We start from the raw sequence: 12,739 nt of genomic DNA on the forward strand, positions 1-12,739 counted from the left end.
CCAGGTCTAGGACAGGACTATAGAACATGCAGTTTCAGAAACCCTGAGAGTACTCTGAGAGGCAGTCTTAAGACTTGGAAGTCCAGGAAGGCTTCCTGGAGGAGAGACCATCTAAGCTGAACCCTCTGTGGTGGGAGATGATTTCCTCACTGTCCCTGAAAGTTTTCTTACACTTTCCTATTTCTGCACCTTTGCCTAGATGCTCTAGTGCTGCAGCAGGTTAAGCATCAGGCTGCTAACCACAAGATTGGCAGTTCAAACCCAGCAGCCACTTCACAGGAGAAAGATGAGGAGTGGTTCTACTTCCTGTAGGGACAGGTGGCAGTGGGTTTGATCTTGGTCCCTTGCCCCACTCCCATCCCAAGATCTCTCCCACTGTTTCAATCTTCCTCTTAGCTCTCCCAACGCACTGCAGCTTGAAGGAAGAACGCCTGGAACTCGGTGTGGGCTTTCTCCACTGTCTCCAGGCTTCCATCCTTGGGGGTCAGTGCTTGTAGGCACCGGCTTCCTGCCTGCTCCATCCAGTCGCTGACCTGGGACAAGGGAGGGAGGCTTGAGAATGAGGGGCTGCTAGGGGGGGACACCCTTTCACCTAGGTCCCCTACTTCCTTGGAGGCTGAGGTCTTGGTCATGCAGGGGCTAGGCTGGTGATCACTGAAAATACACTCAAATCTGGACAGGAGACGAGATCACTTGGGGAGAAGATTCCCCAGTGGGATCTCAAAGAGCATTTGGATTGGCCCAGTGCCCTGCACATAGTAAAGCCTCATTGCACATTTGCCTGAATGAAGCCACAGGGTGGCACATTTCAGCTGACTTTAATAATCAGTCAGTGCTGTCCAGTCATAGAAAAGGTGATGAGCTGTCCATCCCTGGGGGTGTGCAAACAGCACTGGAAGAAAAACTGCTTGCTGTAAAGGAAAGTGCATGGTTCTGCTGCAAACTTGTTCTGTGGACTGGGCCAATCATTCCCCTTTCTGGTGCTTAATGTATTCAGTGGTAAAATGAGGGTAGACATGAAATACAAAGGGCATAAAATGGTGTATGGTCCCATGATCAGAAGACCTCTCCCTTTTTTGGGTTTTTAAAATAATTTTCCCCACCAAACCCAGTGTAGCAGGTGCTAGTATCATATCCTTTTTACAGATGAGGAAACTGAGATACTGAATAGTTCAATGACTTCTCTAGCATCAAACCACTGGAAAGTGGTAGAGCCAGGGTTGGAACCTGGGCTGTTGGGCTCTAGAGCCTTAGTGACCATTGAACTCTACTGCTCCCGGCATAAAGGGCAGTGTTGGCTCAAGGCACCAGCAAAAGGACCAAGTGCTACCAAGTGTGGACTTCAGGATCAGACTTCCAGACGTAGGAGCAGGCAGGTGCTACAATGTCTCGGTGTCCTCATCTGTGCAGGGGTGAAGTCTTCACTGATAGGTGATGAAATCAGAAGCAATGATATCTACAAAGTTGCCCAGGGCCTGATACTCATTGCTCAGTGAGTGCAGCTTTGCGGGCTATGTCTTTATACAGTAAGCACTGAGTGCCACAGGATGTGCCACATTGCAAGAATGCCTGCTTAGCCCTTGGGGGGATCCCAGTCCTGTGTCCTTGTACCTGAACAAAGCCCTGGCTGGATCAGGGTGTGTAGTAGTACCATCCCTGTGGAGGGCAACCAGCCAGAGCCCCCTATTGTTCCTTCGATCCCACCAGCCTCCAGGATCACCTGGTGGATGGAAGCCTCCAGGTGACCAAGGCGGATTCGGAGCTCCAGCTTCCCCAAGAGGTGGTTGGATGCAGTGACCAGGATATGTAGTTGCTCATCCACAAGGCCGTACAGGGTGGCAGCCTCAGCCAAGTGGCTCCTGGGAGGCAGATAAGAGTGAGAGAGAGCGAGGACCCTGTCTCCTCCCACAGTAATCTTGCTCAGACCACCTCCTCCCTAACTCCCACCAACTTTCAGGTTCCAACCTGGGTATTCCTAACCCTCTCTGGGCCTCAGCCTCCCATAGGAGTGGGAGGACCAGAGGACATAGCAGGAAATGAAATGACCCTTCCCTAGAAGACAACTAGAGCTCGACAGATCTAGGTTTAAATCCCAGTCTTGCCATTTTCTAGGAATGAGACCTGGTGCAAATTTCTCAGCCTTGCTGTCTGTTTTTTCATCTGTAAAATGGGATAATGCTGGTTGTGAGGCTTAAATGAGATCATGCTTTGGCTCTCAACCCTGACTGCACATTAGAATCCTCCAGGGAGCTTTGCAGAATCTGATGCCGAGGTTCCAGGCAGACTACCAGGGGGTGCAGCCTGGAGATGAGAGCCAGGGTCAGGAACCAACCATCCTGCATGCAAAATGCTTAACGTAGTCCACGGCACACGGGACATGCACCATGTTTGTGGTGATGGTTGTTAGGTGCCGCCAAGTCCCCCTAACTCATGGCGTCTGTCCCTAGGCACAACAGAAGGAAACACTATCCAGTCCTGTGCCATCCTCAGAATTGTTACGTTTGAGCCCATTGTTGCTGCCACTGTGTCAATCCATCTCCTTGGGGCTCTATCTCTTTTTCACTGGTTCCTTCTGACAATATGTTTGCTAGGACTTATTATTTCTATTGTAATGATGTGGAGTTCCCTGGTGGTTCAAATGGTTACACACTCAACTAACTGAAAGGTTGGTGGTTGGACTCCAGGTATGGTGCTGTAGGATAAGCATTTGACCACAAGGGCGGTTTGAACTGCAAGGTTGGGGATCCAAACTCCACGAGCTGCTCCTTGGAAACCCTATAAAGGGTCGCTATGAGTTGGAACCAACTGGAGGACACTTAACAACAAGAGAGGGGAACTGACGTTCACACGTGGGGAGTCTCAATTAGAACAAGTAATTTTTTGAAATGGACAAATTCAGCAAACATAAGAGGGTGCTGACAGGTATACCAGGCATGGTGATATTGGGTGAAGGGAGGAATCAGGTGACTTTCCCAAAGTCCCTCAGATTGTACTCCACGCTCTTCAGCCCTAGGTCAGAGGGAAAGTAACAAGAGGTGATGAAAGTAACAACCATCACCACAAACTCTCCTGGGGAAGACTTGCCATGGAGTGGAGCTTCCACTATGGTCACCACCCTTCCAGGGAAGGGATGAGGACATGGGGTGTGTGAACTGGATGGAAAATGCCAGCCTGCCTGGCAAGGGAAGGAGGAAGAGGATGAGGTAGGCTGGAGCTACAGGGAATCTTTTGCAGAGTACACACGTTTTGACTCATGTGGGACCACAGCGCCCCCTGGTGGAACTTCTGGGGACAGTGGTCTGGAGGGGCTTAAGGTTGACGACAGGAAGTACTTGGGCCAAGCCTGAGAAGTTGGAGCATGGCGGGAAAGGCATCCCCAGATCCAGCAGGCAGTGTGAGGGACAGGGAGATGAAGTCACATCGAACACCTCTGCCCACCTCACTCCAAACTGCCACCTGAGGGATGCTGCATCTGGGGTCACAGCTCAGAGTGAAGTGTTCAAGATCCTAGAGTTAAACTTCCTGGGTTCAAGGCCTGTTCCTGTCCCATCCCAGCTGTGTGACAAGTCTGTTAGCCTCTCACTGAGCCTCAGGGTTCCCCACTGTAAAATGCTAGGATCTACCTCATGGGTGGAAATTAAATAAGTTAAATCAAGTCCTGGTGTGGTGCACTAGACTGCAAAGTTGGTTTGAATCACAAGGTCACGGTTCAAGCTTACCAGCTGCTCCTTGGAGACCCTATACAGGGTCGCTATGGGTCGGAACCAAGTTGACAGCACTCAAAGACAACAACAATATCTATCAAGCCCTTAGAATAATTCATTGCAGTTTAAAAACAAATAATTGCACCGGTTGTTTTGGACTCGTGAAAATTCCCCGTGGTACAGAGTAGAATTGTGTGCTCCCTAGGATTTTCAAGGCTGTGACTTTTTGGAAGCAGATTTATAGACCTTTCTTCCAAGGTACCTCTGGATTGACTGGAGCCTCCAATCATTAGTTTAATAGCACTTAACTGCTTGCACCACCCATGGTGCTATTTGGGTGTTGGTTAAACCAACAAGTTGTTCTTAAAAGCTTATGAAAGCTTTCATTTGATTCCTGAATATAAGTAAGAGGGTTTGTTCTAATAGAAGTAAAATAGTTCCAATAATTTACTAGTAAAATTACTGACTTTCTCCTACCCCCTAAATTTAAGTTGGTACTCTCCAGGAATGTAAATAACTTGTTCTGTGGCTGTGAGACTCTCCATAACACACACATAACACACCATGAGGTTCTCACAGTCCTGCTGAGAAGTGCTGAAGAAACAGGGCAGTGGAGGGGTTAAGTGTTCAGATGGCCTGGCTTCAAATCCCCACACAACCATTGCGTAGTTGTTATTCCAGTCCACTGCACCTCAGTTACCCATCAGCCAAGTGATGACGCGGCCAGTCAGCCTCACGGGGCTCTTGTGAGGAATAAATGAGCCAAGACTTGGAAGGGCTCGACCCACTATCTGAGTCAGAGAAAGTGCTCGTTACATAAGGGTGACGGTGACCGGAAATGGGCAGAGCTGTCCTTGGGGCCCAGGCCCGCTGAAGATGGCCAGGACTGAAGGAGGGCTGTCAGAGAAGGGACAAGAAGCTTGCCAAGGCTCAGGTGGGGCCTACGACCAGGTCTCTACCCTAGAGATATGCCCTCCAAATGCCCCAATCCGGGGCATCTCCAGGGACCACCCTGTGTGTCCACCAGGTGGGGGTGGGGTGGGGTGAGGAAAGGCCCAGTCTCCATACCTGACATCGGGGTTGAAGTCTAGCCTGCTGGCCTCCCACTGCAGCCTGGCTAGTGTGGCTCCACCTTCCTGCTGGAGGCCCAGTAGGCATGGGTCCTTCAGCACAGCCTCCATCAGCTCCTTGGACTTTCTCAGACACCTGGCAGCCTCCTGCCAGGGTAGGGAGGTAGCCTGAGGCCCAATCCCCACTTTCCTTCAACAATCCTCCAAGTCTCCCCACACCCAGATCAAATCCGAATTTCCCAGTTTGGGTTGCAAAGTCCTCCAGAAAGTCGCTTCTATCTCTGAAACACCTCCCCAAGCCCAGCCTTCTCATCACCATGGCAACCACTGTGGTCCAAGCTTCATCACCTCTTGCTCACTCACCTTCCTGTTGCACTCTGGCTCCCCCTACAGTTTGCTCACCACATGACAGCTGGCAGACTCTCTAAAGTGCAAATCTGATCTTCTCATTTCCCTGCTTAAAGGCTACCAGTGACTTCCCTGATGGTTTAGAATCAAATCTCAACCCGATTTCTCAACCCAATGCTGCCCCTGACATCCTTTATGGTCTTCTCTCCTTTTCTTCCCTCCTCTATTCCTGAAACCATCTCAGGGCCTTTGTATGTGTTTACACATTTGCCCTCTGCAGATTCCTACAAGCAGGGTGCTTCTTTGCCTTCTGGTCTCAACTGAAATGCCACAGCCCACCTGAATTGGATCCACTCCCCCATCATTCTCCACCTTACTTTCATGGCACAATTTGCAATTACATATTCATTTCTTTGTTTAACTTTTTAACAACTACCTCTGCCCCTGCACCACGAGTCCCATGAGCACAGCAACAAGTCTGATTGCCTCAGACAGGAATTCCAATGTGGGGCCCAATAAGAGTTAGTCAGATGAATGAATGAATGAAAAACAGGGGTGATGATGTCCACCCTGGATTTCCCCTTCATGAGCCCTTGGTCTGTGGAGTGTGGAGTGCAGTGTGACTATGCTCCAGGCTTACCTGCACTCCCCCGGGAGGGTCCTCCTTCTCAAACTCCTCTATGGAAGCTTGAAGCAGGGAGGAGGCCTGGCGGAGGTCAGCAAGGAAAGGGTCCAATTTCTGCAGGACACAGGGATAGAGAAGCGTCAGCCTAGGTCAGTGGGAGGATGCCTCCCCACCCCAGGAGGACACAGAGGTGTCCTGTTAAGTGGTGGTTCTCAAGCTTTAGCTATACCAGAATCTAAAGAGCTGGTAACACACAGCTTGCTGGGCCCTATCCCTGAGTGTCTGATTTAGTACTTCCGGGGTGGGACCTGAGAATCTGTGTTTCTAACAAGTTCCCAGGTGATAGTGTTGCTGCTGTGGAACCACTGGTGTTGGCAATGAGACAGGGGAGAAGAAGACAGGTCTGCACTACTCCTAGGTTCCACTCATACCTTGGGGGAGATGAGAAAGTGGGTCAAAGGGCAAAGTCCCACATCAGTTCCATTCCACCACTTCCTAACTGTGAGACCTTAGCAAAGTAACTTAACCTCTCTGTGCCTCCTCTTCCTCCTTCATGAAACGGGCATCATTGTAGTTCCTGTCTTCTGAGATCAAGTGGTGATTAAATGGGTTAATCTGTGTCAAGCACTGAGAACAATGTCTAGCACACAGTGCTGTTCACTGTCATAATTAACTTGATGGCCTGATCTAGGGGTAAGATTCCATTGGAAGGAAGGGGTTTAAAGCTAAAATAATCCTTCAAAAGCCACAGGATTCATTGGATGCCTCTGGAGGGGGCGTCTGGAGGACTGGGAGACATATAGGAAAGGATCTTTTCCAGTACCTCCACTTTTGTACTATCCAAATTTGGAAAACACTACCTTTTCAAAGAAGAAGAACGTCTAGGGAAAAAGCAATTCAATGAACCACCATATTTCAGGCCAGTGGTTCTCAATGGAGGTATTTGGCCACGTCAAGTGTTATTTTTGGTTGTCACAACCTGGGGGCGCTGCTGTCATCGACTGGGTAGAAACCTGGGATACTGCTCAACTTGCCATAATGCACCAGTCTTCCACACTAAAGAATCAGCTGGCACAGAATGTGAGTGGTGTTGAGGTTGGGCACTCCTGGTACAAAGACAGCCCTGGGTGAGCGCACAGGCACTGCATTCAACCTGATTTAAGGCTGAGATCCTCTGTGAGCTATTGTGAAAGGCAGCTCCTTTTGTGTGTCCTCATGTATTAAATTGAGCATGAAACGCCCCCTTGAAGGGTTGTAGGAGGAAGGATGGAAATACGTGGAGAAGAAGCCCTGTACTGGCAGTTTCCTGTTCCCTCCCTCACACTAGAGGGAACACATCTGCCTCCCCCACAAGACCCTGAACTCTCTGAGTTGTGTGGGTCCATAGAGCAAATGCCTGGAAATGTATTTTCCGTCAACACTGACAGCTCTTAGCATGTGCCAGCCACTGCGAAATTTTTATCCACACCAACTCAATCAATCCTCATAACAACCATATCAGGAGGTAAAAGGATTACTCCATTCTTTTGATGAGGAAACCAGGGTTCAGAAAAGGTAAGTAACTTGCCCATGGTCACACAGCAGACCTGGAATTGGGACCTGGGTAGTCTGGTCCCAGAAACTGAGTTTTAATCACTTCACTCTGCACAGTTATTGTACATATTTGTTGAATGGTTGTTTTCCAACTCAACAGAATCAATGGGTTCATGAGGCTGGATAGTGAAGCGAGAAAGGGTAAGGGATAGGGGTTAAAGGCTGTGATGGTAGGCACCTGGAAAAATCGCACCCACTCGCTGTGGCAGTAGGGGAAGGGACCCTCCAGGGCTCTAGGCAGCTGGCTGGGGTCCACGTGGTAGCTGAGGGTCTTCAATGAGGTCAGCACCTCCACCTGCACACAGAAGAGGTGAGTCAAGAGAGCTAGGAGACTTGGTGTGGGGATAGACATTTGAGAAGGCCCTCCCCAGACCCCTACCCTAGCACTGTTCTATCTGCATACCTGAGGCTGCTCTCCAGCTTAAGAGTTGGTTTCTGGGCAAACTTGGTTCTCTGGAAGGCTTGACAAATAAAAATTCAGAGCCAGACTTTGGTTAAGAAATGTTAAATAAACAGCACTCATACTGCAGCTCTCCTGGCCCATACCCAAGGCAGACATCATTAATCAATCGCAGCGTTTGTTCTCTTTGAGCTAGGCTCTTTCATAGCATGACTCTCCAGGCAATGACACAAGTTGATTAAAATTGGCCCTTGTGATGAAACCTCTTTGCAATTCTTGTACTGGTTTCTGGTGACCCACCAAAGTGCTGTCTCTATCTTGGGGCTGATAGGTTTGTTGTTAAGTACCATTGAGTTGGTTCGGACCCATAGCGACTCTGTATAGGGTTTCCAAGGAGTGGCTGGTGGGTTTGAACCACATAAGAGAGGCCACTAAATCCTAATAGGGTTCCCTAAGGCACGGACTACATCTTACAGATAAAGTTTTAGGTTCATGCTGAGAAGAGCTTCAGTAGCTAAGCTTCGGGTTGGGTGGAATCTATAGTTCTTATGGACCCATCTTCTATTCTTGCTACCCAAAGTATGGTCCAAGCATCAGCATCACCTAGAGCCTGTTAGAAATGCAGAATCTCAGGATATGCACTGTACTGAGCTCCCCAGAGTGACTGGTAGGCACATTAACAATTAAGAAGTACATTTTTTGCTCACCACGTGCCTCTTTACTAACGAGGAGGAAGAAGGAGACTTTTTAATCTGCCTCCTGAAGCAGAGCAGAGGGTCGTAGGAGGCCCATTCTCATCATTGTGTTGCTGTTGTTGGTTCTGACTCATAGTGACCCAGTATAGAGTTTCCTAGGAGCAGCTGGTAAGTTTGAATCTCCAACCTTTCGGTTGAAACCGACCTTGTGGTCCAGGGCATTACCCTGAAGTACCACACAAGGCACCAATTAAAAGGAGCTGCAGGGCACCCTTTAAAGAGCGAAGATGTCACTGTGAGGATGAAGGTGCACCTGATCCAAGCCAGCGTATTTTCAGTCACCTCAAATGCATGTGAAAGTTGGACCATGAAGAAGGAAGACTCTAGAAGAATCAATGCATTTGAATTATGGTGTTGGAGAATATTGAAAGTACCATGGACTGTCAGAACAAACTGTCTTGGAAAAAGGGCAGCCAGAGTGCCTCTTAGAAGTTAGGATGGCAACACTTCATCTGTCAGACTTTGGACATGTTGTCAGGAAGGATCATTCCCTGGAGAAGAGCACCAGGCTTGGTAAAGGGGAGGGGAAGACCTCCAACCAGATGGTGTGACACAGTGGCAGCAACAATAGTCCCAAGCATACCACCTGTGAGGTTGGCATAGGACCGGCAGTGTTTTGTTCTGCTATGCATAGGGTTGCTGTGAGTTGGAACCAACACAATGACACCTGACAACAACAAGCAGGGCTCTTGCTGCAAAGTCCTGAATCAACTCAGGATTTGTATGAATTAGAGAAATGCAGGAAGAACAAGGCGGCAGTGTGGAAATGGCACTTGTCTGGGAGTCTGGAGATCCCAGCTCTGCCTCAAGCTTGCTGTGTAGTCATGGGCCTCAGATTCCCCATCTGGAATGAAGAGGAGATGAGTTTGACCAGATGAAGTTGCCAAATCATGCCATGTGCAACTGTCAATTCTGTGGACATGTCCACCAGGAGTTGACAAGGATTGCCAGGGAAAAATAATTCTGTGATTAACTGGTGATGCCTGCCAGAGGACAGGCCTGGAGAGCTGGAACTCCCAAGCCTTGCATTTACTGACCTGCACAAGGTTATGTGAAGGTCTCTGGTAGCTCATGATTTCTACAGTCCTCATCCCTTTCACTCAAGCTCAGCTCAAGCCCAACAGCCTGCTCCTTAGCTGTGGATGTTGCCCTCTACTCACATCTCACCTGGACATCAGGTAATGTCGCCAGCTTGAGAGCAGCTGCCTTCTCCCCCAGGAACAGCAGAGCCTGGATGGAGGCTGGGACCAAACCCTGCCAGAAAGAACCAGTTCTGAGTTGCTCTGAGCAAGCCTTCCCTGAACCCCCTGACCCTTTAATCGTCTCCTTCTTCCCAGCTAAGAAACAGGCAGAAGGAGGATGGGAGCAAGGTGGCGGTCTCCAGGACTGGCCCCTCTGTGTGATGTGTTTGGAGGTGAATCCTTGGAAGGCAAGAGAGCAGTGGGTTCAAGCTGTGTTATAAGCTTCCTAGATGGTCTTTTCCCTGGGCCTCAGTTCTCCCATATAAAAAAGTGAGGTCAGACCACAAAGCAAGCACGAGCCAACCCTCCATTTGTTCTGCTCCTGTAACAGTTTTGTAGGAATTTCGTGCCTCTCCCATTACCAGTTCCCAAGGCTCATGTGCTCCAAATTAAAGCCCATGAGTGTGTTTCCTTTTCCCGTGGGGGCCACAGGGATTGATGGAGGGATAGAAATCACTGTGAATGGGACACAAGAGATTTTTGCCTGGACCTTAGGGCCAGGCAGCGGTTCATTATGTTGTGCATAGGGTCGCTGTGAGTCAGAGCCAACTGGATGACGCCTAACGACAACTGGGAAACAATCTCAAATGCTTTCCTGCTAGACTGGAATGAGACACTATGTAAGTTAGAACTGTCACCAAGTGGAGTTTATGACTGTGGCACTGTAGGCTAGGCACTAGACTGATAACTACAAGGTTGATGGTTCAAACCCACCAGCTTCTCCTCAGAAACTAAACAGGGTTTCTGTGAGTTGGACTCGACTTGGTAGCGCTTAACAACAACAAGGGGAGAAAGGGCCAGAAATGGAAAGAAAGGAACGAGATCCCAGTGACAGTATTTGAGACCCTAGATCAAGCCACACCTGAAGCTAGTTAACTCCTGTACTGTCCAGTTACATGAATAAATAAGCTCTCTTTGGCTTTCTGCCTGTTGGACTCTCTTTTCTATTAGTTGCAAGTAAGAGTTCCAGCCAGCTATTGACCAGACCTCTGGGATCCTGGTTCCAGCTCCAAGTTCCAAAGCTTTACAAATGTCAGGAGGTGACAGGTAGCCCCTAAGACTTGTTAGGTGGAGGTTCTCTCCCTCCCACTCACCTGGGTGGCCTGCAGGGCACTGACCAGACTTGGGTGTGGGGGCTGTTTCCTGGCATCAATCACAACTGTCAGCCCCTTGGTTTTAGCTTCAGACCTGTGGGTGGCAAACAGAATTGGTAGTCTTGTTGAGTGGTCCGGGGATTTGCCAGGGGAAGGACTCGGGGGAAGGTGAGAGAGATTGGCTGCAAGAAAACCTTGACTTACTGGTGAACTCTTCATCCTGAAAGACCGACTTCCAATGCCCCCTTCCTCCATGCAGCTCTCCATGATTCTTCTCCAGGCAGAGTCCACAGCTCACTCCTTGGTACACCCTTAGTACCTTGCACAGTTCTGTTTACAGCCCTAGTAAGCATAACTATAGCTACTTGTCCCAGTTGCAGTGCATAATTTATTCATTCCTTTTGAGTGGGCAGAACATTATTTTGTCTAAAAATCCAACTCTTTGCATACATGTCCTCCAGGAGCTGGTTTCTAATTTCAGTCTAATAGTGGCAGACCAATTTCCCCTCATTGAATGATTTAGAAAGCATCAAAAGAAGATGGAAGGAGGCCCCTCTCTGTCTTCTCTGCACTTGGAGCAGCTTTCCTGCTACAGCCCCTCATCCCCTGAAAATGTATGCCTACACCAAATTTGTCTGCACCCCTTCCCTGGTCAGGAGCACTTCTCAGCTTCTGAGCCGACCACTGTCTGCAGTGGTGCTGAAACAACCCCAGACCCTGACAGATGAGCGCTCCAGCAGCTTGACAGCCCCAAGTTCCCTGACCTCACTTACTTCTAGTCAAAGCTTCCAGACCAGCACCATGTCAAGGGACATCGATAGACACAGCAGCCAAGTTCACTGGGGCTGGGGCTGCCCCAGTTGGAGTGACTGGCTCTGGAGCTGGGATTGGGACTATGTTTGGGAGCCTTATCACTGGTTATGCCAGGAACCCGTCTCTGAAGCAGCAGCTCTTCTTCTTGCCATTCTAGGCTTAGCCCTCTTGGAGGCCATGGGGCTTTTGTGTCTGATGGTGGCCTTTCTCATCCTCTTCACCATGTGAAGGAGTCGTCTCCACTTCCCAAGTTCTTTTTTTCTCTGTCTCGTCTGCCCTACGTATTCCTTTCCCTGTACCTCCCCAGGCAGCCTGGGGAAAGTCATTGGCTAAGGGTTTGACAGATGGAAGGCAAATGAATGCTATATTAATAAGAAAAAAAAACAAAACAAAAACAAGATGGAAGGAATACACAGTCACTGTTCCAAAAGGAAATGGTCGATGTTCAACCATTTCAAAAGGTAGTATATATTCAACAGCCAATGATCCTGAAGAAAGAAGTCCAAAGTGCACTGAAGGCATTGGCAAAGGACAAGGTACCAGGAATTGATGGAATACAAATAGAAATATTTCAAGAAAGTGAGACCAAGAAATTTGGAAGATAACTACCTGGCTAACTGATTGGAAGCGATCCATATTTGTGCCCATTCCAAGGTGACTTTGGGTAGATTTGAAATGTCAATCTTTAATTAGTAGCTGAGTACTTAACCATTTGTACCACTAAGGGATTCCTCATTTCCTCATTTTTGTAAGAGGGATTTAAGTGCTTGCTATGATTATTGTCCTTGAAGGGGAAATGGAGGCACGCAGAGGTGAAGTAGCAGTGAAGGGAGGTTCTTGATGCTCTGTTTGACTTGATGTTCTGCTCCTCAGCTGTGTCTGGCTGTGCCTCTTCTAGAACACTGGTTTGCTTCCAGACCCATCCATGTCATCAGCCCAGAAGGCAGGGTCCCATGTGACGTCTCTCTGAGTTTCTGGACCACTCAGCATGAATCTGGACCAAAGTGGCGTCAACTCAATGTTTGTTCAAAGCATGACTGGAAGCAAGTCCAGCACACAGGAGCCTCATGTGCACTGCAGTCCTCAGTACACAAAG

The 12,739-nt window shown here is 48.9% G+C and overlaps 1 protein-coding gene and 1 pseudogene across 1 annotated transcript in view; one reads left to right on the forward strand and one right to left on the reverse strand.

Annotated features, from left to right (window-relative positions):
* Positions 1 to 12,739, reverse strand: part of KIAA1755 (KIAA1755 ortholog) — a 38,865-nt gene that overhangs the window by 9,101 nt on the left and 17,025 nt on the right. The window contains exons 6-12 of the mRNA XM_006874737.1: positions 10,831 to 10,924; positions 9,663 to 9,749; positions 7,519 to 7,635; positions 5,763 to 5,861; positions 4,773 to 4,921; positions 1,721 to 1,859; positions 411 to 533 (exon numbers count right to left, since the gene is read on the reverse strand). Coding sequence (XP_006874799.1) covers positions 411 to 533; positions 1,721 to 1,859; positions 4,773 to 4,921; positions 5,763 to 5,861; positions 7,519 to 7,635; positions 9,663 to 9,749; positions 10,831 to 10,924 — 808 coding nt within the window. The remainder of the gene's footprint in view (positions 1 to 410; positions 534 to 1,720; positions 1,860 to 4,772; positions 4,922 to 5,762; positions 5,862 to 7,518; positions 7,636 to 9,662; positions 9,750 to 10,830; positions 10,925 to 12,739) is intronic.
* On the forward strand, positions 11,386 to 11,871 carry LOC102840292 (annotated as a pseudogene).

The sequence above is a fragment of the Chrysochloris asiatica genome, unplaced genomic scaffold, assembly GCF_000296735.1.
Source record: "Chrysochloris asiatica unplaced genomic scaffold, ChrAsi1.0 scaffold00296, whole genome shotgun sequence".
Lineage (NCBI taxonomy): Eukaryota > Metazoa > Chordata > Mammalia > Afrosoricida > Chrysochloridae > Chrysochloris > Chrysochloris asiatica.